The sequence below is a fragment of the Mirounga angustirostris genome, unplaced genomic scaffold (genome assembly GCF_029215605.1).
Source record: "Mirounga angustirostris isolate CCGP_5_RB_7025 unplaced genomic scaffold, mMirAng1.0.hap1 SCAF_5, whole genome shotgun sequence".
NCBI classification, from domain to species: domain Eukaryota; kingdom Metazoa; phylum Chordata; class Mammalia; order Carnivora; family Phocidae; genus Mirounga; species Mirounga angustirostris.
The window spans coordinates 73,176,144-73,202,982 of record NW_026991713.1 but is presented as its reverse complement, the minus strand read 5'-3'; the positions used below and the strand labels follow the sequence as shown (position 1 = coordinate 73,202,982).

The window sequence follows — 26,839 nt, the reverse complement described above, 5'->3', positions numbered from 1 at the left end:
TTGTGAGCGCACTGGAATAGAAAAGCAAGGATAAGTATAGAAATGAAGATGTAAAAATACTGCTCTTAAAAGATATTTAAAGAAGTTTAAATCTAATCATATATAAGTTCTGGATGTGTGTGTGTGTGTGTATCCTGATCAATATCATACCATGGTGTTAATAAAGCACATATTCGAGAGGTGGGATTGATTATAGGTACTGTTATAAAATGTGCTTTAATAGCAGTTAAAGAGCATGTATTCTAAAATAAGACTGATCTGGGTTCAAGTCCTGTCCTCTGGAACCCTGGTTAACTGCTGCTCTGCTGCTGAACTGAAGTATACAACACTTGGGCAGGCACTCTTCACTGTATTCAATATGTGTGGCACTTGCTAGAGTAGTGCTATGTGATAGTCATAGAAACTTTATGAAGATTATGTAAGAAAAGAATTGTAAAGTATTTGGCTTCATACTCAGTAACTACTCAATAAATGGTAGTATTATTGTTTATTTTTGTCTGTTTTGCTTGAGAGCTTCAAAAAATATCTCTATGATTATGCATTGCTTTTGTAACAAGAATAAAAACAACAAAGGCCTTCAAAAATAATGGGGATGGAAGAGGTTACTTCTGAAATGTATAGAGGGTAGGAAGGCACTTCTAATGAAAAGCTAAAATTTTTCCAAAATGATAGCCAACCATTCCTATATTGATTTTCCCATTATTTTATCAGAAAGTGCAGGGAGAGGGGCGCCTGGGTGGCTCAGTTGTTAAGCGTCTGCCTTCAGCTCAGGTCATGATCCCAGGGTCCTGGGATCGAGTCCCACATCAGGCTCCCTGCTCGGCGGGAAGCCTGCTTCTCCCTCTCGCACTCCCCCTGCTTGTGTTCCTGCTCTCACTATCTCTCTCTCTGTCAAATAAATAAATAAAATCTTAAAAAAAAAAAAAAAGAAAAGAAAGTACAGGGAGAGTAAGGCTCACTGGATCTATAAGCATTATCTGTATGGGGTTTATTTTGAAGGTAGAATGCAGTACACTGCTTATCTAAAATCACACAATATGAACTAGATCTATGTAAAGTAAAGATGAACTAGATAAATATTTATTCCAGTCATATCTACTCCATTATATTGAAATCATAATTAGCTATTGCCATAATTATTGCTTCACATTAAAAAAATAATTCTAGCCATAACTATTCCTTTATATTTGAAAAGATATGCCATTTTCTTAGATGGTAGATTAAAACAGCCACACATTCTTTGAGATAGCCTCCCACTGAGAGGTGAAGGTTCCTTGGAAACTGGGCTGGCCTTAGTGACTTGCAAAACCAAGAGAATTTAGCAAGAACAACTTTCTGAGGCTTCTGATGCTATGGTGTAAAGAAACCTACAGTTTCTGCCCCAGCCTGTTAGAGAATACTCACTCTGGGGAAGCTGGCTGCCATGTATGAAATCTGACTACCAAGACATGGCCATACTGTGATGAGGTCCACGATAACCACATGGACAGGTTGTAAGTAGAAAAAGGGAGAGATGTCCAGGCAACCCAGCTATTTCAGTCATCCTATCTTGAGCATCAGACAAGAGCAAAGCCATCTTAGGGGACATGTTAACCCCCCGAGATGTGACATGGAGAAGTACTGAGTCATCCAATCCACAGCAAAATGAAGCCCAGATATATGGTTCTAGTTGAGTAATTCCAGCCACCTCTAGCCAATCAAGCCATCCTAGGTAAAGTCCTAGACATCTTGAAGAAATAAACCACCTCCTATTGTATTGTGCTCAAATTCCTGAACCCCAAATCTTGAATATAATGGCCACATGATTGACTACAGCATAAGTAGTAAACCAATATTAAAAGATCCAACAAATTATTTTTTTTCAAGAGATCAAATCCTTGTGATATATTCTTACCAAAGCAAATTCATGAGATATCCTTCCATCTGGAGGCAGTTTTGCACCAAAGCCTAGAGCTGGGAACATTTTATCACTGTCATAATCTTGAACGATTTCTCCCACTGCTTTCAGTGCCATTCCATAGGCATTCAGTTGGTAAGGATTCATGTAGTGGAGAGAAGTGGGCTGGGCAGGGTTGCCTGATGACAGAAAAAAATATTTCAAACATGACTGATCAGGCTAAAGATGTCATTTTTTTTGACAACATTTTTCTTGATGCCTCTTTCAGAATGAAATACTTAAAATTATGTTTTCTGCCTACATCCATACTGTCTAATAATTTCTTTTGGATGGAGATTAACATAGAAATATTTATTACATTATATCAGACATGTAGAAGGCTTTCCAAAGATATGCCAAAGCATATGCAGATTTTTTCAGAAATTATTCCTCATTGTCAATGCCACAGGCTATTTCTGAATCTCAGTTACAGAAGAAGTATTAAAGTACTTTTGTTAAACTGATTTTATAGTCATCTTTATCTAAAAAAAAAAAGCATATGCCTTTAGCTTGAACCCTTATGTTTATAATTAGAGAACTACGAAGGCTTCCCAAAGTTCTATTACAAATATAAATGGAATATTTTAGAAATATCTCAATTTAATCACTTAAAAAGGAAAGCATAGTGATTTTCAAATTCAAGCTAATTAAATATCTATATCTGAAAAAGGATTCAGAGTTTCTAACTAGACATTAAACGAGGAGCCAGAAGGCTCAAAGTCCAGTCTTGCAATTTCCAAGACAACACCTATAAAATGTCTGCAATAAATCCTACCAGTGTTAACTGGAAGGACAAAATAAGATTATGTATGTGGAAGTGATGAAAAATAATAAAGCACCATAGAAATGTAAGGTTTAATTGCTACTGTTATTACTGTCTGGGTCAGCCACAAGGTTCTGAAATTTCAATATACTTATACTATGTAAGATGTTGCATTTGAATAGAGATGAATTTGAGAGAGAGAGTAATATAAGTGCTACCACTCAAAACACATTGAGATTCACATTAAGTTGCCCTAATTACCAGCACAAAGGCTGCTTGAAAGTCCATATACTTTCTTAAGTGAAAATGGAAAGTTAAATGGGACTTGTAATAGCATATAAAGCTCAATTCTATATTAAAACATTGCCTGAAGGAGGAAAGCCTCGGGGCACACAGTTCTTTTCTGATAAAAAATAATAATAATAATAAGCACTTGAGATCCAGAGAGAAACAAAATTAAGGAGCGATCTCCCCTTGGTTTACAATACATATAATTATACACAGAACATTTCTAGTCTAAAAATAATGCATTGCATAAATGCATTTATATTTCCAAAGGGTTACCGGCATTTAAGGGCTAGTTCCACATGACAAAATTTCTGAAAAAGTTATCTTCTGACCAAATGGCCTTAACATTCATTCCCCTCAATTTGGCTGAACTTTGGAAAGGTTTCTTCATAACTGTAGGCCCCTGATCTTCCTTTTCTTAGAGCATTTGCTTTAGAAAACTTGCAATTGTAAATTCTTTCTCTGTACCTTTGAAATGTAAATCTTCTACAACCCAGGGCTGTTTATCTCCAGGACCTGGGAGCCCTCCACGAAATGTAATCATGGAGAAAGATCGCACTCCTGTCCCCTAGTCTCTTTGCGAAAGTAGGAGCCTAACTTTAATAAGTGCTAATTAGTAAACAGAACAATGTCCCCTCTAATGTCCCTCAGCATTTTCCATTAGATCACGGCAGTACTTAAAATCCCTCCCACCTTTTGTTTTGGAGGTGTTGGGTTCAATTTTTCCCTTATATCGCAATAGCCTTGACTTCTGTGGCAACAGTCCTGATTAAAGTCTTCCTTGTCTGTTTAAATTATCTGGTGCAATTTTTCAATGACACTCTCTTCTAAAGTCAGAATTTTGCACTTGATCAAAAGCCCACTGGAGCCACAGGGGGGCAATATCATTACTTGACTAAGTGGTTATTTAACATAACTTTCAAATATAAGAAGAATTATTACCCAATGGCTGCAATATGGCAACAAAGTCTATTTTATTAAGAAAACTGTAACTTAAAATTGAGATACAAATATCATTCATATCCCAGTATGTCTAAACATCTTCACCTATCATGCATAGCAGGGCTGGATCCCACCCATGCAAATATGTTGCCTGTCTCTTTCCAGCATCTTCATCAGACCATCTCTTCACTGTATCACTAATGAGATCTTCCTTCCTATCTCTACATCTCAAGTAGCCTCCGTGTCCTGGAAGTCACTTTACTCTCCTCCAGCTTATGTTTTACTTGCACCAGACAGCCTTCCTTGCTTATTCCAACCCTTATTGTCTTTCCTCTCTTACTTTTAGGACTCTTGTGCTCTGCACCACAAAATATGGCAGTTAAAAATCTGCCACATTGACTGTCCATTCCTAGAATCTGGGACCACATCTGTGCCACCTCTGTATATGCAACAATGCATATGAACAATGAATTTGTGGTAAGTTGATAACATTGGGACCCAACAATATCCATGATAATTATAATAGCATGGGATCTAACATGTACTGAACACCTTACTTCATATCTTTCTTAACCTTTCAACAAACCTATGATGTACTTTTTTATTTTACCCAATTTTCAGATTAAATACTTTACTCCTAATCACACTGTAAAAGTTGGTAAAACTAGAATGTAAATCTAGGCAATCTGATTCCATAGCCCTTATTCATAGCTAGAACTCTATACTTAAGATTTTGTATTATTTTAAACACTGGATATCATCAAACTTATATCTGATTTTGTCTTAGACGTACATTATGCCTTTATAAAAAAAAATCACACATGACTACACTCTTTTTAAAAAGTTTTATTGAGATATAATAAGATATAACTTACAATTTAACCATTTAAAATGTACAAGTGATTTTTAATATACTCACAGATATGTACAACCATCACTTCAATTTTAGAACATTTTTATCACCTCAAAGAGAAACCCTGTACCTCTTCACTATCCCTCCCTTATCACTCCATCCAGCCCAGCTCCAAATAATGATTAATCTTTCCATCTCTATTAATTTGCTTATTCTGGACATTACATATAAATAGATTCACATAATATGTCATCTTTTGTGACTAGCTTCTTTCACTTAGCATAATGATTTCAAGGTTCATTTATGTCATAGCATGTATCGGTAATTCATATTTCATTCCTGTTTATTGCTGAATAGTATTCTCCTGTGTGAATATACTACATTTTAAAATCATTTGTACATAGCTATCCTGTTGTCACAGCTTTGTTGAAAAGACCATTCTTTCCTCATTGAATTGCCTTGGTGCCGTTCTCAAATCAGTTAAACTTAGACTCATGGGTTTATTTCTGGAATCTCCACTCTATTTCATGGCACTATATATCTATCTTTACACCAGCACCATGCTTTCTTGGTTACTGTTGCTTTGTAGCAAGTTTCAAAAATGGGAAGTAAGAATATTTCCACTTTGTTCTCTCTTTTCAAGTCTGCTTTGGCTCTTCTAGATCCACATGAATTTCTGGGGCATCCATTTATGCAAAACAGGCCTTTCAGATTTTGAATGAGATTGCACTGAATCTGTTGATTGCTTTGAGAAATGTTGTCCTCTTAACAGTTGAATTTTCCAATCCATGAAAATGGCATATCTTTCCACTTATTTAAGTCTAATTTCTTTCAAGAATTTTTTTCAGAATATAGTTTTTATAGTATAAAGTTTGCACTTTGTTAAATTTATTTCTAAGTATTATATTCCTTTAACTACTACTGTAAATGGAATTTTCTTAATTTCATTTTCAGATTGTTAACTGAAGTGTATAGAAAAAGACCTTATTTTTATATATTGATATTTTATCCTTCAATCTTGCTAAGCTCATTTGTTAGTTTTAATAGATTTTTAGTGAATTCTTTGGGATTTTATATATATATATATATGATTATGTCATCTGCAAATAGAAATAGTTTTACTTCCTTCTTTTCAATCTGGATATTTTTTATTTCTTTTTCTTGACTAACTGCTATGCCTACAACTTCCAGTACAATGTTGAGTAGAAGTGGCAAAAGCAGACATCCTTGCCCTATTTCTCATTTTAGGGGGAATGCATTAAGCTATGTTAGGTATGGGTTTTTCATATTTTCCCTTCATAAGATTAGAAAGTCAACTTCTATTTCTAGTTTGTTAAGTGTTTTTATCCTGAAAATGTGTTGGACTTTGCAAAATGCTTTTTTTCTGCACCAATTGACAGGACTATGTGATTTTTACATTTTCTTCTATTGATACGGTAAGTTATTTGATTTTTGAATATTAAGCCAACCTTGCATTCCTGAGATAAATTTTACTTCCTCAGGGTGTATAATTTTCTTTTTAAGTTGCTGGATTCAACTTGGTAGTGTTTTATTGAGGATTGTTATATCCATATCCATAAAAGATATTGATCTTTAGTTATTCTTTTCTTTGTCTAGTTTTGGTATCAAGGTAATACTAACTTCGTATGTTGAGTTGGGAAGTTTTCTCTCCTCTTCTATTTTTTGGAGGAGTTTGTGAAGAATTTATATCTGTTCTTCTTTGGTAGAATTCACCAGTGAAGTTTATCTGGACCTGGACCCAGATAAACTTTGTGGATAGTTTTTTTATTATGAATCAATCTCTTATTATAATAGGTCTATTCAGATTGTACCTTTTTAAGTCAGTTTCAAGAGTTTGTGTCTTATTATTCAATAGATTTTTGCTCTTCTAGTTGTTATGCTAATATTCATCAGTGAACAAAAGCTAGTATTTTAGCCCATTTAGACTTTAGGTTTTATTTCTATATTTCATATTTTACTGAATAAAATACATGAATAAAATTAATTAACTTGAAGTCAAAGTGTTGGAGAATATACTTAACATGAAACCAAAGGTGAGTTAAATTAGATTTCAATTTACTCATCTCTGTTCTTAACTCTAGTATTAACAAGCCAAGATGTAGTTAGTAAAATGATTTTCTGGATATGAGTTTCCTCATTTGTATAAGAGGATGGGTTGGAGTAGTGATCGCTAAGGTTCTTCCTTACCTAAAAATTCTATTACTTTGTAAAATGTGACTCAAAGTGCAAGAAATGTGAGGTAAAGAGAAAATAATGTGAGAGCTATAAGCACAATAAGTAATTTGGGGAAAAAACTGATAAATATAACGGATGGCAAATTCTGGTAAAAATTAAACAATGAGATTGATGTTCTTATGATACATAATAACTCAATTCAAATGATCCGTTTCATACAATGGTACTTCAAAATAAAATTTTAAAAAGTTCACTATCTTTTCTTTCTTGAAATGTTTGATAAACAAATTATGAATATCTATACATGGGATATTATATGATAATCCCCCTTAATTAAATATAAATGTGTTAAAATGAGTAATTCTTAAAAATAGTCAAGTAAAAATGAAGTGAGTTGCATAAAGTACATGATTTGAATTATGTTTATGTATATTAATACACACAAAAGTACTAATAAAAGGAAGATAATTCAACACACTTCAGCATTATAATTATGTATGAAGACAAAGGGAGGGTCAAAGAAATGGGGCCAAAGTACACAATGGGCTTAACTAGATCTCAGATTTTCTTTTTAAAAATATCTGAAACAAAAATTACAATAGTTCAATATTTAATAAATTTGAATGGGAGTATTAGGCCTTTTTTTATATTTCTTCTAGTCATTTGTATACCTAACTATTTCATTATAGTAAAAAGAAAGGAAACATGACCTGAATTTTATATGACACACTTCAGAAGTATGTAAATATAGGAATAAAATATCTAACCTCATGAAGATAAATCTTTATATTTCAATTAATTGCTGATATTTTGTACTAGTGATAGTCATAATACTCACCATTTGATGCCGTAAAATCAATAGCCACTGTGAAATTGATTTGCGTTCTAGAAGTAAATAAGAATCATTAATAATTAATCTCATAGAAAAGAGTTTGATTTCCACTTGTGTTATCAAATTTTTTAACATCATTAAATTTCCTAAATGTTATTATTAGCAGGGATATTCAGTAAACACTGGATAGCATCAGGACAGGCAGTTTTAGAAGGTAAAAATTGGGCAAGATATCTTTACAATCATACAACTGTAAAATAAGAAACAAAGTGTGAGGAATAAAAATAGCTCCTATTTGGGAACACAATAATTAAGTGAGGGGCTCATAATAAAGAAGTCAGTCAAACTGCAAATAATGATTTGCCAGTCTCCAATGTCAGCATTTATTATCAATTTGCTTTTAAAACCATTCTGTAGTCATTGTTGAATCATTATACCCTTAGAAGTGTGGCAGAGCTAAAATCATCTCTAATCATATCATTCCTTAAACTAATTCTTTTCACAACACTGAACACACAAGATTTTCTTCTGCTTTCTTCAGAAATGCAGTACTTCAGATACTAATCTATCCCTCAGTACTCACAGCATTCCTGTGTGTGTGAATTTATAGACATAGATAAATATATATATAGCTGATGTTGGTTATATATAATATAAATTTTCAGCACATGGTAGTTACCCCAAATTATTTTACTGGGTTAGTTCTTTTATCTTCTTTTTTATTTTCTGATAGAAACCAAAGAGGTGGTATTTGCATAAAAAATTCACTCCTTTGGATACATCTCCGACTCCTATATGTAATTCTACCTCTTTCTTACAAAAGAAGGCAAAAAAACAAAAATAAGCAACAATGATATGATTACTGGGATAACCTGCAATCACACCTAATTTTAAAAAAAATTTAAAAAGTAAGTCATTTGAAAACATGAGTACTATAAATCACCTTATTTTTAGAAACATTACTTTTGGCACATTGCACAACTTATTTCACACTTCAAAGTTTGGAACTGCTGTTTTTTTTTTTTTTAAGATTTTATTTATTTGACAGAGAGAAACACAGCGAAAGAGGAAACACAAGCAGGGGGAGTGGGAGAGGGAGAAGCAGGCTTCCTGCCGAGCAGGGAGCCCGATGCGGGGCTCCATGCGGGGCTCAATGTGGGGCTCGATCCCAGGACCCTGGGATCATGACCTGAGCTGAAGGCAGAGGCTTAACGACTGAGCCACCCAGGCACCCCTGGAACTGCTGTTTAAATGGTGGTGTTGATGATGATGATGACGATGATGGGTATTACGGCATAGGGTCCCTTATAGTTTTCTTAGTATAAATTATAGTAATATTTCCTTCTTTTTCTAAAAATTCAGTTTTAAAATCCCTAAATACTACTCAGGTATTAAAACAAATTCACACATTGTTTTTTTTCCTAAGGAATGAACAACTGTTTGTGCTTTACATTTAATAAAAACTAACATAGATTCTCTTTATAGCTATAAGGTAATTTTTTTCCTCACAGGAGAAATTAGGTTTATAGGCTAAGAATATAGGCTAATTTGGATACCACTAACCAGTATGAACCAAAAGGAGTTAAAAACTTTTAGAAAAAGAATATAATGAGACATTTGGGAGAACATTTTGAGGTAATACGTCCCTTTGAGGAATTGAAAAGAACAGTCACCATCAGCACATTGCTTCGTCATTCTACTGCTAGGGAAAGAAGTGACTGTAATACAGGGTGGTAAGATGTATCAGAAAGGGTACAGCTTTTGAGTCTGAAAAAAAGGGTTTGAATTACAGCAACTCAGTTGCTGACATTAGCCAAGTTTCAAAATTCTCAGAGGTCAGGTGCCTGGCACACAACAATAACAAGAACTAACAGAAAAACTAAATGAAATATTATATCTATATATATTTATATATGTGTATATATGTAACACATTATATATATTATGTATAAGCATATAAAACGTGCTTTTACATAGCTTTTATCAACTAACTTCATAATTTTTTAAAGATACTATTATTCTCCTTTTATAGACAATGAAAACTATGCTCACAAAACTTAATGTGTAATAAATGCCAGTACTGAAATTTGAATTCACATCAAACCTCAAAGACCATATTCATAAACTCCATACTACTCTATTTCTACTATTAAATATTTGTAAACTGCTTGACTGTAATAACATAATAAAAGATAGTAATTATTATGTCACAAACATAAAAATGATACTATGCAAATATCCTTAATGATAAGAATGCCAGGGCACATTCTTCTGCTTGGGCAAATTAGCCCTTGTATCAAGTGTGTTGTTAAATATATAAATCACAAAATTATCAGTACAAATGCCTTCTTATGTTACTTTTTCCAAATGACACCTCTTTAGAAATGAAAACTCTAAGCTGCAAGAACGTATGTTTTAGCACATTATAAAGGTCAATTTAGGAATTGAGTCTTCGGTTTGATCTCCCTTAGGTTGTAGGAATAGATACCTTGTCTTGAGTCAACTGTCTCTTGCAACAGGGTCTGCAAAATGCTTTGCCAATATTGGAACCTCACTGTATTTATTGGGTGAATGAATGCATTCAATTTATGATTGCTTCTAATATGTTCTCCAGGACAGCCCAAGATGGGTAGCATAACCACCAACTTCTTAGAAGCATTAGTTGCAGGTAAAAAATTTCAATAATCAGAGATACAATGGTCCTTTCAGAGCCAAAGTTCTGCCTAGCAAAACTATGAGGAAAAGGCATGGCTACCAACTAAAGAACTATACTGTACATAAGAATAAAGAAGAGGGGCGCCTGGGTGGCTCAGTCGTTAAGCGTCTGCCTTTGGCTCAGGTCATGATCCCACGGTCCTGGGATCGAGCCCTGCATCGGGCTCCCTGCTGCGTGGGAGGCCTGCTTCTCCCTCTCCCACTCCCCCTGCTTGTGTTCCCTCTCTCGCTGTTGCTCTCTCTGCGTCAAATAAATAAAATCTTTTTTTAAAAAAAAAAAGGATAAAAAAGAGGAGATATACATTATTAAACTGCCTTACTGAAGCCTCTAGCTAACAAAATTGTCTAGCTAGCTAAATAAGCTAAATTACAAAACCAAGCAGATTAGGTACCAAAAAATAATGAAGTGTTAAAAAGAAAAGAAAATTTTAAAAAAGGAAGAAAAGAAGGAAGTAGAAAAGAAAGGGGGAGCCTCTTAACCACACCATTTGGGTTTTTCCATTTAAAAAATTACAATTCAACATTTATAGAGCATCTTCTGATTGCCAGGCACTGTGTTAAGAAAATAGGAGCGCACCAAAACTATCCTTGAACCTCTAGAGCTTACAGTTCCAGCTTTCTACTATTAAAAGCAATGACAAAAAACAGTACAGTGGTTTATCATTGAATTCACAATCAATAGTGTAACTTAAAACTCAACTGTGCACTTACTGTGGGTAACAGCTTATTCATTCCCATGATTCCCAAGTTTCCATTCATATTATAATGTATACTTGCTATACCAAGCATCACATTCTACGTTATTTTGAAAACATTAACAAATATGTTTTGTTTTTTTTTTAGAGAGAGAGTGCACCTGTGCACAGCAGGGGCAGGAGTGGGGTGGGGCAGAGAATCTTAAGCAGGGTCCACGCCCAGTGCAGAGCCCCACATAGGGCTGATCTCACAACCCTGAGATCAGGACCTGAGCCAAAATCAAGAGTCAGTGCTTAACCAACTGAGCAATCTAGACGCCCCACTAATAAAAGTTTTAAAGAAAGTTGCTAGCAATACTATAACTTTAGGCTATTAAGACAGATTTCTTGTAGACTTTGATAAATGATTTGTGTCATAGAAGTAAACCAAACAAAACATCTTCATCGGTAATCCTATTACCCTTTTTTATTCTTCAATATTGCATGAAGGCTAATGTTAGAAGAAAAAAATCAATCACTCATCAAAGTAAAAAATCTGAATTCACACAAGATGACTCCTGGCAGAATATTCATAAAATGATCACATATAAATCCTTGAAACATTCTGCTTAGGAAGTGTTAGTTTAGTTGTCATTTTGCATTTTAGAAGCAGACAAGAAGGAACAGGATTTCAAGAAACCTAGATAGTAGTATTATACTTTAGAGTATAAAAAAGGGATGCCTGCCAAATTTCATGAGTTAATAGTAACAGCTCATAAGACTTCCTGATGCATATGTCCTAGTACTGCTAAAATATATACTTGGAAAATGTCCTTATTTTACTCCGCCACCTTTCCAAAAGCTGTAAATGACAAATCAGATGTCAAGATGGCAGATTTAACTAGCACAGCAAAGATCCGTAGAAAACAAGTTTATATGTGTATGTCAAAGAATACTACACATTCGCCTGTGTATCTGCACGCACGCGCACACACGTGCCCGCACACACACACACAGTAATGCCATCTTAGACAACTTTTCTGTGGTTGTCATTACGTATTTATTATTGAGAACTAACAACTGTGATGGGGGTGTGCAGAAGGACTGTTTTACTTTCTTCCCAATTTCAAATTCCGTTCAGCTGCACAAATTGAACATTATCAGTATGAAAGATGAACTGTCAGCCATCCTTCTTTAATCTTGACAAACTCAGGTTCAGATCCACTAGCTGTTGCAATTTAGAACCTCTAAATGAAACTGAGATGCCCACTTAGCTCTTTAAGATTCCTCTTATTCTTGCCACACTGGCACCAAGACTACGCTTCTTCCTCGATATACTGACATGCATTCTTGTTCTCACTTTGGTTCTGGAATCTACCCTGAATCCCTGGTTCACTTGCCTCAGGGACTATTATCCAGCCCAATTCTTCCTACCCCTAGCTCACCATGGGCTAAATCTTACACCCTTGCCTTTCTTACCTTTTCTCTTTTTCTTAAAGGTAGTTCACCTACCTAAATGACAATAAAGACAATTGCCTGATCCAAATTTCATTGCATCTTCAAAATTCCTGCTTCCCATGCTCATAAACTACTCACAGGTTTAACTGCCCTCAGCAAGTAAGATCTAGAATGACGGCAAGCTTTGAGATACACAAATGCAAATTCAAATATAAACACTTTCACCTACTTGCAACATGATCTTGGGAAAGCTATTGAACCTCCCTGCAGCTCCTTTATAGTAAGTTTAGGATAATAAAACCTTCCTTGGATTGTTGTTTTGAGGACAAGCACCTGTCCTTTAAGTAGGCACTCAATGAGCAGTTGTTATTATCACCATTATTGATGCTAGCTTTTTGGGATCTGAGTTAGCATACTTCTTTGCAAACTGGAGTGCATTCGCTTATCAAATTTCTGGACCTACCAGAATTTCAGGTTATTTCTGAGAACCTGACCCTCCCATGTCAGATTTCCTTCCCTTCACACCAGCTGCTAAAGGTCTCAACCTGCCCAACCCCAAACTGCAGCACAAATGATCTAGCCTTGTTAGGAGGTGTTATCTGGGTACTTCCTCAAACAAATTCCCTTGGAATGAAGTAATTGTAAGCTTTGACCCCTGCCTTGTTTTCTTTTCTATCCTTCCAAACAGTCCGGATTTCTGATGGCTCAGTAAAATGTCAGAGTCAGAGTAAAAAATAATGAGACCAACGATGTGGTTCTTCAACTATTTACACTAATATTCTTGGTCCTTACTAAATCTAGTTTTCATCAATTACCAAACCTTTGTGCTTTCTCTGGACTTTGAAGACTGATTTCAGTATCTTTTTTTTTTTTTTTTAACACAGTAAGAGTGTTCCAAAGTTCAACTTCACAAGGCCTTGTAGTTCAAGAGCTTCTTATCAAGAAAGGTATGCAAGGTGGCCAACTTTTTTCAAATCACTGGTTTAGAAAATATCTACAAGTGACATAATCAAAATAAACAAAACATCACCCAAATAAAAAAATGCAAGCACTATCCAACAGTCCCACTTAAAGTGAGGTAGATGCTGACGAGGTAATCATCCCTAGTAGAAAGATTCTAGAACTTCTGAATCACAGATTGGAGTTGGAAACCTCGGCAAAATTTCCAAGTCTCTAAGCCCTAGTTTTCTCAAACGATAAACAGGTAATTGCTACATTGACGAAGTCCTCTAATTAATAAAAATAAAACCCTGAAGTACCTGCTCATTAACAAATATTCTACATGCTGGAGGACAAATTTCCTGAGCAATCCATGTCATCCTTTCCTGGCTCAAATTAATCCTTTCCTCTGTTGGGTCAGAAAAGACAGTTCTCTCTTAACATGAACACATACTTCTCTTTCATTAATTCTTCCCATAGTGTTGGTCAGTGGCGTATCAAGGATGGGGTAATAAACTCCCAACCAGTGTAGGCAGTAAGAAGTGCGTTGTCTCTAGATGACTTAAAACCAATAATGCAATCGTCTAATACTCAGTCTACATTTTATTATAACCATAAACCAGCAATTCTAAGCGATATAAGTGATAAAACGCTCCTGCTCTACCACAACCTGCCCACCAGGTCTAAGCGCCCACCAGAACTATTTTAGAGATAGTGTGGCTGGAAATGCACACTCTGATCATAAAACATAACTAAGAAACTGCCTGATACAAAACAGATTGTCAGTATTTGGGCTAAATTAGTGCTAGTTCTGATGACGAAGCCTACATGCAGTTTTCTTGGACTCTGAAATAAATGGCTCTGAAAAAAATCATCTGAAAAATAACATCAGCTGTCAATGAAACCACACTTAAAAAGATGCCTCTGGACATGTCTAGCTTTTTCAAGCATGCATTTAAACATGCATAAAAATTAGTATCATGCATTAACCAAAACAAAGTTTATGAGTCTTAATATTTGTAAGTTTCCTTTCTAAATCTTAGTTTAGATGAGTTTAGTTCATATATGATAATACTCTATGTGAATGTATTTATAGAAGGCAGAATGGCTTTGTTTTTTATTAGATTTAGCCCCATTCAGCACTGCAGGGTTTAGCTCTCCACTGATTTGATGAATGCCGAACACTTGGGTGCCACAACAAGAAACACCATAAAAAAATCTTAGACATGTATATTCAGTTTTCAAATAAGAAATTGGGTTAGAAAAAAAACAAACCCCTTACAGTATTGCATGTCCTGGCAAGATGCTTCCTGAGGCAACCTATACAATATAAAGCTGCCAATTTTATAAAAGTAAGGGAAACATTTTACAACATCATCACACTTCCTTCAAGTATTTTTAAGGGAAAGAAATCTTTATGGAGCTTGTTAATAACAGGACTTACTGATATTCAACTTACCCTTAAAATCAGCAGTATCAAGAAGCCCACTTTAGCCTTTAAAATTAGCGTAGGATAGGTAGGTACCTCTTCCCCCCCACCCAAGATTTCTTACTTCAAAAGTGGAATATAAACTTTTTATCTCTAATTTCAGACAAGTTGTAGAATCAGGGTCAAGGGTTTGGGTTGAGACTGGAATGGAAGGAATGTCTTGGCATCCCTCCATAGAGAAGTGAACTATAAAAAAATTAACATTTATTGACTTCGTAAATTTGAATATATCTTTTTTTCTCTCCAAGTCTCTGATAACTAGGACAATTACCACCAACAATATTATGAAGACCAAACGAGATAAGAGACATTGGAACTTTAAACAAATTCAAATTATTCAGAAAAATGGTAGCTAGCATTTACTGAGCATTAACTCATTTAATCCACATAGCCATTCCATGAGATAGGCACTATTTTATTCCTATTTCATATAAAGGGAAACAGGTTACGATAATAAGAGGCAGATCTAAGATTTGAACTAGGCAGTTCATGCCAGAACCTAAATTCTTGGTCACTACTATGCACTGCCTCAGTTATCAGCAACTGCATCTTTGCAATTGACTTGACTCTGGCCAAATATTTACCTATTAATTTCCCAGAACTTGCCCAGTGAGCATCTTGCCTATTACCCTCTCTCTTGTGGTTCCTTTCTGCTAAGATGTGAGGGAAACAAACAGTCCCGTGCTGCTGCTTCTTCTTTTTTTTTTTTTAAGTTTTTATTTATTTACTTGAGAGAGAGAGAGAGTGTGCACGCGCATGAGTGGGGAGGAGGGGCAGAGGCAGAGGGAGAAGCAGACTCCCTGCTGAGCAGGGAGCCTGCAGCTGGGTTCAATCCCAGGACCCTGGGACCGTGACCTGAGCGGAAGGCAGACTCTTAACCGACTGAGCCACCCAGGCACCCTCAGTCCCATGCTTCTAATCTTGATCTTGTCTTTCCTCCAAGTCACTACAAACCCAGATATGAGTTAAATGGAGTTATCTTCTGGCAGAGGCAACATAAAAGCATTTTTTTCTTATCCCAGAAAGCATGGTTCATCTGTTTTATTTGGTGATTGTGGTATGCATTGTGGAAAGAGGAATGTCACAAGATGATAAATTCTGAGAGAGACAGAAAGGTATATTATCTAATTCAATGAATTGTCACACTCTTTGTTAAAAAGTCCTATTTATTATAATGTTTCATTATGCTAAGAGATTTTGGGGAAAGGATGGAAAGTCAGGTTTAAAATGGCTTTTTCATCAACCTGGATTTATTCAGTGGCTACTTGGCGTTCAGCTCTAATAAAATATTTTAAAATTGCCAGTCTTTTTGAGAAGACAAGTCATATAATATAAGGGAAAGATTAAAATAACACCAACGAAACTAGGAACCACTCAATATAAGTGGTAGGGACTTCTGTAACTCATTGGAATCAGTTGGATGAGAGTTCAGGCTTTCTTCAGAGGAAGAAAAAGGCAGTCTGTAGTCCTGCAAGTTTCTAAATACATTCAGTAGTCTGATAAAAAGCATGGACTAGGGTTCCATGTTGACATGAAATTCTGGTAACTTAGAGGGACTCAGTATACAGAATTTGTGATCTGTTTCCCCCTTCATCTGCCAGTCAAAGAGGTATGTAAAACTTTATAGATATTTGTTCTTGGACATGGTGGTGGTGGAGTGAAGAGTTTCATGAAGACTTAAGATATCTAGAGGACTTAACCAAATTGATATTTATGATTCTGCCCTGAGATACTTACAGTGTTTCTGTATAGTGTATAGAGTCATTGGAAATATAGAAACATATATTTTACAAATCTGTAGAAGTAAGTAAACCCATTTTACAGATAATAATAATTATAATAATGATAATGTTACTCTAAAGCAGAATCTTAGATTTCGAAACAGTCTGTGACTTTATATGAATCTGACATTGTCCTTATTAATAGTTATTAGGTATTCAAGGCCATAGATTAAAGATTACTCAGTAAATATCTTTAGTTCCCAATTATATCAGACTTTTAATATTCAAAATTATTTCTTAATAAGCAAACAGAAATAACATAATCCCTGGGATAAATGTACACAGTATCATTTCAAAAAATGACCCCAGGGTCAACAATCCAGACGGGACAATCAGTTTTTATTACTATACTGTAAGACATCCTTTGTAGATATTATTCCTCTATTTAGAAAATAAAGTTCTTTATGACTTCAAGTCGTAAAATATATCTTATGCTCCAGGAAAAGCACGATACTGCTTAACCAAAAAGAAGTCCTAAGAATTAGATTTTTATTTCAGAGAATATTTGCATGAAAATTGGAGCTTGGCTGATTTAGAATGCATCTGTCTCATCTGCTCACTGTATACCTGAATTCTTAAACCTGATGATTGCAGCCAAACAGAGTGTTTTAGCAACTGAGACTGAATGAAAAGTAACAAGCTAACAATATGGTTTCACAATCAGGGTTATATTTTCATGTAAATATCTACATCAATAACAACTAAAGTAATGGAAGCCTAGAATATCCAAAACTAGAAATTAGGTCTATAATGCTCCTTTGAATAGGGAGATATTAAAGGACTATGAAAACAATTTTGTTTGGTATTTGAATGTGTTCGTTCATTCTTAACTCTGCATAATTTCTACTTGGATTCATGAGAAAACAAATAACATTTTTATAATTTTCTATTGAATTATTTTTTTGTGAGCTGAAACAAGAAGAGAGATGAAATTTTAAAGGCAATTCAAGAAGAGTTTAATCACAAGCTGTTAGTCCTACATATTCTACATCAGTCACCTGTTTGCCCCCTTTCTCTTTTCTCAAGCTCCCACACATCCGAGTGTAAGGAAAATGTTTTACAAAATTAATGCAGAGCACAAAATGAATGCAGGAAAATCTCAACTAACTTTCTTTTGGAAAGCCCAGAGCTAGCCCAAAGTATCAATTGCTACTCATATTTTATATGTTGATTTTTTTTTTTACCTTTTTGAAGACCTCTACCTAAATCAGCTCAGGTTCAGCATGATCATAAATTAACAATAATTTCTCCTAGATTAGAAAGGATATGGTGAATAGGTCCCTGAATTGATGCCACCCAAATTAGCAACAATGATGCTAACCCAAGTTAGCAACAAAACAATCCACAAATATTGGTAACAAATAACTGATTATCTTAGTACCTTAAGTTAAAAGTGAGTAGTTACTACAATATATTATAAAAACAAAATGGAATTGAACACCTTGCTCCAATCACTTCCAAAATATCATACTTATTTGGAAATATGGTAGAGCATTCTCTTAAAAAAAAAGCTAAGCTTGGGCGCCTAGGTGGCTCAGATGGTTAAGCGTCTGCCTTCGGCTCAGGTCATGATCCCAGGGTCCTGGGATCGAGTCCCACATCGGGCTCCCTGCTCCTTGGGAGCCTGCTTCTCCCTCTACCTCTCTCTCTGTCTCTCATGAATAAATAAATAAAATCTTTAATTAAAAAAAAAAAAGCTAACCTTGATAATCCCACAAATCTTCAAATGTACGAGTATGACCTCCCAAATACTACTTTGGGGTTGCTTGGTTGATGGCAGCCCAAAGTGTCAGCTTATTTCATTGATCGTCTCCAACGTAATCACAGGACAAAAGGCAAGAACTGATGGCTAAATTAAGAATCTCATTAGATGTGTGCTGAAGAGGAGTTCTATCAAAGGCCAAGATGTGAATATTGGGGGAGTTTAGCTGATGTGTCGACCACACTGTAAGGATGTAGCTGCCAGCTACCTTTCTGTTTTCTGTCCTCAGTTAAAAATACTCAGTTCTTTTAGGTGGAACTAGGGGAAGAAGGAGCAGAAGAAAAGCAAAAAAAAAAAAAAAAAAAAAGTTTCTGAAACCTGTTTCCAAAGACATGAGCTTTTACAAAAGATCACAATAGCTAATAAACAGGTTTTACAGATAAAAACTGACAATGACTTATACCATTTATTAAATTAGCAAAAGTATAAAAGGAGTGAAACAATGTTTAACAAGGTAAGGATATAGTAAACTTTCATATACAAATGAAAGTGTTAGAGGAGTGTAAATTATTATTATTACTACCCTCTCAGCAACTTAGAGATATCTAACAAATTATAAAATACACATACCATTTCATCCAACAACATTACTTCTAGGAAATGACCCTGTAGACATGCTTAATGACATGCCGAGAAGGTATGCACCAGGGTTTTACCATTGCAACCTTGTTTATAATAGGAATATAAAATGGATGCAACTAAAGTATATCTCACAGAAAATTTTTAACTAAATTATGTACATCCAAACAATGCAAAACTGTTAAAATAAGGTAGACACATAAGTAATGATACAGAAATATATATACACAATATATTTAATGAGCAAAATATACATTATACAACATTATGCAGTGTGATCCCAATGTTACAAAAAAAATTGTGTGTTTCAGAACAAATAACCATGTAACTATGATTATCTCTAGGAGGTATGATTACAAAGGACGTAGCTTCATAAATTATGTTCACTTTGCCTAACTCTTCTTTTTACCATTTCACATTTTATGTTTATAATGTGAAACACAAATAAAGATTTTTATGTTTAAAATGTGGGAGACCTAACACTTCTTTCCCCCAGAACACTAATAAAATAAGATAAAATAAAAGTATTTTATTATTTTTGAAAAAAAAAATGAAGAATATGAAATATAACCACGGTGTTTAACAGTTTTCAGAATTTTATAAATTTTAAGAGACCAGGAATTCACAAGAGTCAGTAGCCATTTATTGAAACTGTACATAATTAATTGCCAATTATTACAATTAATTCTAATTTGAAATCAGTGCAGCTCATTATATTCTATTTTGCTATTATTCAGAAATTTTGTATAATTATGTGTCTGCTTTTTATATGATTTTCCATCACTACAGTGCATTTATCTACTTGAGGTTGAGATTTCTTAATAGCAGGGGCAGAAAGCCCAAAATGTTATAATGTCTAAACAGGTGAAAAAAAAAAAAAAACTGATAGAAAATCTATCAAGAAAAATAAAAATAATGTACTAAAATATCTGGATTAGATGTTTGTAGCTACACTTCCACCTTGGTTTTCATATTGGTTCTCCTTTCAAATTGCTATAACATTATTTTTATACCAATAGAGATTTTTAAGAAAGATAGAACATGAAGATCTACTCTTCATTTCTTTAATCAGAACCCAAGTATCCTATGAAGTAAATATTCTGATCAATCTCCATAACTCAGTTAATTAAAGTTTAAATCTTCATAAATATCTAATAATAAAATTCTTAGATACTCTGCATGCCAAGACATCACTTTCCGTTAGGCTATGTAAATTACTGTATTTTTTTTTAAACTGTATTTTTGACTGGCAGCAATTAGATGGTAAATATTAGATATATAAAGACTAGAAGTTAATTAAATGAGCTTCTTTTTAATTATTTTTGGGAAAAGAGAAAATTATCAATGAAAATATTACTCATGATAGAAAGAAGGAGGAGAAAGTGGGTGAGCATAAAGGGAAAGAGGCCAATGGAGAGATGAGTAAAGTTAATTCCCATGAGGCATTTAGCTCAGGGCCTGACACATAAGTGGTCAGAAGATGTTAACTACAATTATATGCAAATTACACTGTATTGTAAGTTGATAGGTTAAAGTAAGTCTTTTGTAAGAATACAAACAATAACTTCAGAATGCTGAAAAATAAGTATCATTAAGGCCATGAAAGAGTTGGAAAATCTGGTTGAATGACATAATTTTTCATGTACACTGTAGAACTACAGAGACTCATGCGGACTACAGGAAACTGAAATTTAGATATATGAACTTATTTGCCTGCCATTATATAGCATGAGGAGTGTCATGATAAAGCCACCTCACAATATCATTAATAAAAATCAGAATTGAAATTCTTTGCTCAATTGTTTAACAAATCTTTAAGAGCAAAGACACATAAATACACATACAGAATACAATAATTATTTTGTCTGTCAATCTGCATTTCATTATCAAAAGAACAGTTTATTAATAACTCTGTATTATACATAGTACAAATAATAGGTAAATGTGTAATTGCTTTATATCTAAAAGATGATACATTTATTATAAACACCTTCATATAAAGATAATGTATTATAGGTAAATGATACTTTTATGCTCTGTTCAGATAATATGTTCATATAGAAATTAATATTAAGTCCAGTTAGATTAATTATGTAATAAAATAAAAAATGGGTTCTTATTAAAGTCTCAGGAAGACAGGATTAGACAAAGTATACCTCATACTTTGGGGCTCCATTTATATATAGACTTCTGACAGAAAAAGGTCATTGGTATTTCTTCCAGCATAGGGAGTACTGTAAGTAGGAAGTATGTAAGATAAAAAAAGAAATCTTGGAGGTTGTAAGCAGCAGAAAAATATGGAAGTATGATATAGTCAAGACCATCATTACTCTAGATATTGTAGAAAACACATTTGGTCTAATTAGCCTAAGAATCCTCAAAAGGAGAATGTGAACAACCAATAAAAGTGATTTATTGGTAACAGATTCTGAAAATGTCCTTTACTAATAGACTCAAATCAAAATATTACTAGATTTGCGGGGCACCTGTTAAACATCCAACTCTATCTATTTTTTTATGACAAACTCAACTTTCTATTTTCCCATCTTCTAAAGATAAAAATATGCACAGATATTGGAATACTAAGGCGAGTTGGCAATGAGGGAAAAAAAGGGGTCAGGGAGGGGTTTACAACTCTGAATCCATCTTGCAACTGCTATCATTTTGTGGAGTTCCTGGAAGAGCAGCTACTTCCTGGACTCATGATAAATGTCTTGAGGTTTAGATACTTGGGAAGTTACATTCCCTGTCCTACAATATTAAGCAAAAGAGGTCAGCTAATCACCGAGCAATCTATATTAACTGAAATTTCTCCATCACTGCAGTTTTAAGTTCTAAAAACACCACCTTGCCTTGTCTTTTTCAGACAGGGACAATGAGTTGGGTTGTCCTTCCCAATTTGCAAACATAAATAAAGATCTGTCTCCCTTTTCCTTGCTCATAGTCTCCCTTTTCCTTGTTCATAGTCTCACTTCTGAAGTTCTTCTTCAACAACTGTCAATGAGAATGGGATGTGAAGTGACCTTCTAGGTACCCCCCGTGAACCTCTGGACCTGCCGAAGCATGCACCAAAGCCCCTTGCTGCCTCTCGTCCCGTGGCTTCTATAATCCCAGGAGGTGACTAAGGTGTAGTCCTCTCACATCTCCAAACTCCCACCTTGGAAGAGGTCAGGAGACTTTTCTTTCAGGAGGAGATTTCCTCACTTCAGAACTGGTAGTAATTCAGGGCGGGATTCTTCCAATACAGAATGGGTACCAATCTCTCAGAAAGAGCTTTTGCGGATCCCCAGTCATCTAGCACCCCAGCTGGTTTTATGTATAAAATCCATGGCCCAGGGAGCTATAGGTTTTTCTCAACCTGGGTTCAAATTACTAATGAAGATTTAAAACTTTACTTGCCCCACTGGGCACCTTTGATATCCATCCCTAAATTGATGTATTTAAGAGCAGAATTGTAAAGGCAAAGCTATCCTACTTCACAAAATCAATAGAAAGCCTATTTTAATTGGTACTTAGAAGCCTCCAAGAGAACCAATGACTTAATCATAACCTCCTTAAAAGAAAAAAAAATCAAAAATTGAAGAAAGATTAAAACAGAACAATCTAACACCAAATCAAAAATTACCCAGTCCCTATCTTCCATTTCCAATTCCCTGTCCCCTACCACACTGCTTCCACCCCCTCCATTGTATCCAGATCTTTCCAAACTTCCTTTTTTCTCCTCTGAAACGTCCCCCCTTCTCCCCACCCTCCACCATCAACACTCCCCAAACCGACATCATAGCACCTTTCAAAGTCGAAATTACTGGCCCTAATCCCGATAATCATATCCTTTCTTTCACCCCTTGGTCCAAAAGAGAACTTCTAAATCTTTCAAGAGACTTTCCTAACCCCCTCTAAAATTCAGAAGAGTTTTGACTCTCAATGCCTATACTCCAGGCCCTTCTGACCTTTACCAACTGGTATGCATGCTTGTTGGACCTATACAGGCCCAATAATGGATGAATAAAGCTGGATGGGAAGATTCCCTATGGGATTTTAAACTTCCTTATAATGGGGCCCTAGAAAAAACTTCTAAAATATCTGCAAATTTAATCAAAGTGATTCCCCATACATGGCCACTTCAAATAAATTGGAAGGCAATACAAAAGAGTACTAAAAAAAAAAAAGGAAGAATCTGTTTTAGAGCTTTTTGATAAATTCCAAAAATTTTTTGTCCAAAATTCTGGAATCTCTAGATTGGATGAAAGAACAACCAAACTGTGTAATTCAGTATTTCTAGAGGGCCTCCTTGATTCAATCTCAGCTCTGGTCATACAACATGACCCCAACTGACAGACCAAAAGGGCCTTAGGCCCTTGACACCACGGCTAAAAGATTGGCAAAATCTGTTGAAGAAGAACTGAAAGAAGAGCAGATAGATTTTGAGATGTCAAAAACAAATGACTAAGTTTATGGCTTTATAAAAAGCAAAGCCTAAATCCATGTCACAAGTTAAAACATCTAGCTCAACTTGATGAAACCTGTTTCTTTTGCAAAAAAACTAGACATTTCAAACAGGACTGCCTGAAATATGAAAGGTGGCGCCCAAATCATCCACAAATCTCAAACACAATTCCCTTATCAGATCAGGGATGCTCTGAGGACAAAAAGGAGATCTTCCCTTTCTCCGAGCAAACACTGCAAGAGAAATTCCTGTAACAATTCAAAATGAGGACCGTTTCATTCTTATAGACACTGCAACAACTTATTCAGTCCTCAACCCCTTTCTATTTTTTAATCTCCTGCCTTGGAATAGAGATCAGGGTTACTAATCAGCCACGAAAAAGAAAAAGAAAAAGAAAAAGAAATGCTATTAGATCTGCCTTCTCAATCTTCAGGATTCCTCATTCTACCTCTCTGCCCAAACTCCAGTCAGTTCACTGCCTTCCCACTCCTAAATGCACTTCCTGATAATTATGGGTAACTTCCTCTACCAATATAGGACACATATTCTTAACTTCCCCAATAACTGTTCAAATTGCTCCACCAAAGCCCTTATTCAATATTGAGCAGTATCCTTCAAGCCCTCTGGCCATTAAAGGAATAACTCCTCTCTTACTCAAGATTTTATCAACTAAGGATTGATCATCCCCATTACAAGACCTTGCAATACCCCATTTTGCCAATTAAAAAGCCCATAATAGAGGAGTTCAAGACCTTAGGGCAATTAACACTATATTCATACCCCATCACCCTACATCCTTCAACTACTTTTTCTGTCCTTGACCTATACAGTGCCTTTTGCAGCATCCCCTTTGACCCCCAAAGTCAATTCTTTTTGCTTTTACAAGGAACAATCAGCAATACACTTGGACAGCCCTACCCCCGAGATATACCAAAAGCTGTATTTCTCTCAAACCCTCCATGCTGATGTGAAAGATTTCGATTTCCCTGGGAAATCTATATTATTAGAATATATAAACAATTTTTATATTCCCCTATATTCCCCTACCCTAAAGGACTCTCACATTGACCCTAAACACCTTCTCCAACAATTAGCCAACAAAGGATATAAAGTATCTAAAGATAAATTACAATTCTCTTCTGCCTTTGTGGAATTCGTAGGCCATCTTTTAACACCAGATGGGTTAAAAATAGAACCAGACGGAACTACTATCATCACCCAGTTCCCTCAAGCTTAGACTAAAAGACAATACTGAGTTTCCTGGGCCTTACTGGATACTGTCGCCTTTGGATTCCCAATTATTCCCTCAAAGCTCAACCCTTAAATGTCCCCCTAACCACAAAGATTCCAGACCCTATTCCATGGCTTCAAGAGACCCAAGAAGCCTTCATACCCTTAAAAAACAAGCTTATCTCTTCCCCAATCTAGGACACCCTACTTACCAACTGCCCTTCTTCTCTTTGTCCATGAACTTTCCAGTAACACCTTGGGAATCCTGACCCAAAGGCATGGAGGCCAACAATGCCCCACAGGATATTACAGTCTTCAATTAGAACCTGTGGCCAAAGGTTGGCCTCTCTGCCTCCATCCCCCAGCAGCTGCCTTTATACTCCTTACTGCCACCAAAAAAATAGTACTAACTCTCCCCATAGCTATTAGTCCCACATACAGTTAAAACTCTCTTTGATTCCCACTACACAGAACATCTAACTGCCAGTCATATCCTTGCGAGACATTTCATTCTCTTGTTGTCCATCTCTCAATCTGCTACCTTACTTCCCTTACCCCTCAAAGATTCAACTGAACACAATTGCATCCTTATAACTCATTATTTACCCCTCAATTAGACCTTCATAAATCTCCCCTCCCAAATGCACACTTCACTGGGTTTATTGATGGATGTTACATTAAAAGTGATCAAGGAAAATACAGTGCAGGATACTCTGTAGTATCCACTGAAAAAATTTTCAAAGCAGGCTCCTTGCCCTTGGCTCGTTACACCCAATAAGCTGAATTACATATTTAACAAGTGTATGCCAATTGGCAATAAATAAAGCTCTCACCGTCTATATACAGCATATATGCTTTTGGGGTTGCCCATGATTTCAGTATGCTCTGGAAACAGAGGGTTTCCAACATCCTCTGGACAATCCATAAAAATAAAACTTAAATATTAAAACTGCTTGACACCATTCTCTTTCCCTTCAGCTTAGCTTTATAAAAATTCAAGCTCATTCCAAACTTGATATCCCTGAAGCCAAGGGCAATCATGCTGACCAGGCCACCAAAAATGTGGCACTTCAAACCTCTGATTCACAAACGTCCATCTGTATGATTTTCATCCCTTAACCCTAAATTACGTAAAACAAACTCAACATAATAAGACTGAAGATGTAAGGGAGAAACAGATGAAATGAGGCTCCTAGAAGGCCTTCTCCAAAACAACCTTTGGGTGGGACCAAATAAACCTGTACTACCAAACAGAGCCCCAAGAGCTCTTTTTAAATTTATCCATGACATGACATAGTGGAGCACACATAAAATGGTCGAATGGGCACAACAGTACTATTAGAAGCCATCTCCAACTGTTGCCCAACAAATATTTCAAAAATGTACTATTTGCCCCTTGCACAATCCTGCAAAACCATGTCACACTGCCTTAGGTCAATTTCCTCTTCCCAACAGACCTTCTGACGTCTGGCAAATTGATTTCATCCAGCTTCCCTCATTTACCACATGTAATTATGTATTGGTAATGATCTGTATGTTTTCTCACTGGATCAAGACATTTCCTTTGCAGGCAAGCCACAGCTAACACAGTCGTCAAAAACCTATTAGAAAAAAAATCACTCCCAATTGGAGTATTCCTCAACAGCTACACAGTAATCAAGGAACCCATTGTACTGGTCAAATTGTCCAAAAGATCTGCAAAATCTACCCACCTTTTAACATTTTCATTGCACCTATCGTCCTTAATCCTCAAGATTAGTTGAACACAACACACTAATGGCATAATCCAAACTCAATTGGACAAACTAACAACTGTCTTTGGTCTATGTTGGCCCAAAGCTTTGCCTCACTGTCTTTTTAAATCTAAAATCTACCCATACTGGCAAGGATCAATTGTCTCCATTCAAAATCATCACTGGGCAGCCTATGAAACTAACTGAGGGCCACTTGCCCCC

At 35.4% G+C, this 26,839-nt stretch overlaps 1 protein-coding gene across 5 annotated transcripts in view; it reads right to left on the bottom strand.

Moving 5' to 3' along the window:
* CPNE8 (copine 8) overlaps nt 1–26,839 on the bottom strand; it is a 226,900-nt gene that overhangs the window by 34,646 nt on the left and 165,415 nt on the right. For all 5 annotated transcript variants that reach the window (XM_064591402.1, XM_064591404.1, XM_064591401.1 and 2 more), the window contains 2 exons: nt 7,817–7,863; nt 1,895–2,076 (listed from right to left, as the gene is read on the bottom strand). In XM_064591402.1, the coding sequence (XP_064447472.1) occupies nt 1,895–2,076; nt 7,817–7,863 (229 nt within the window). The remainder of the gene's footprint in view (nt 1–1,894; nt 2,077–7,816; nt 7,864–26,839) is intronic.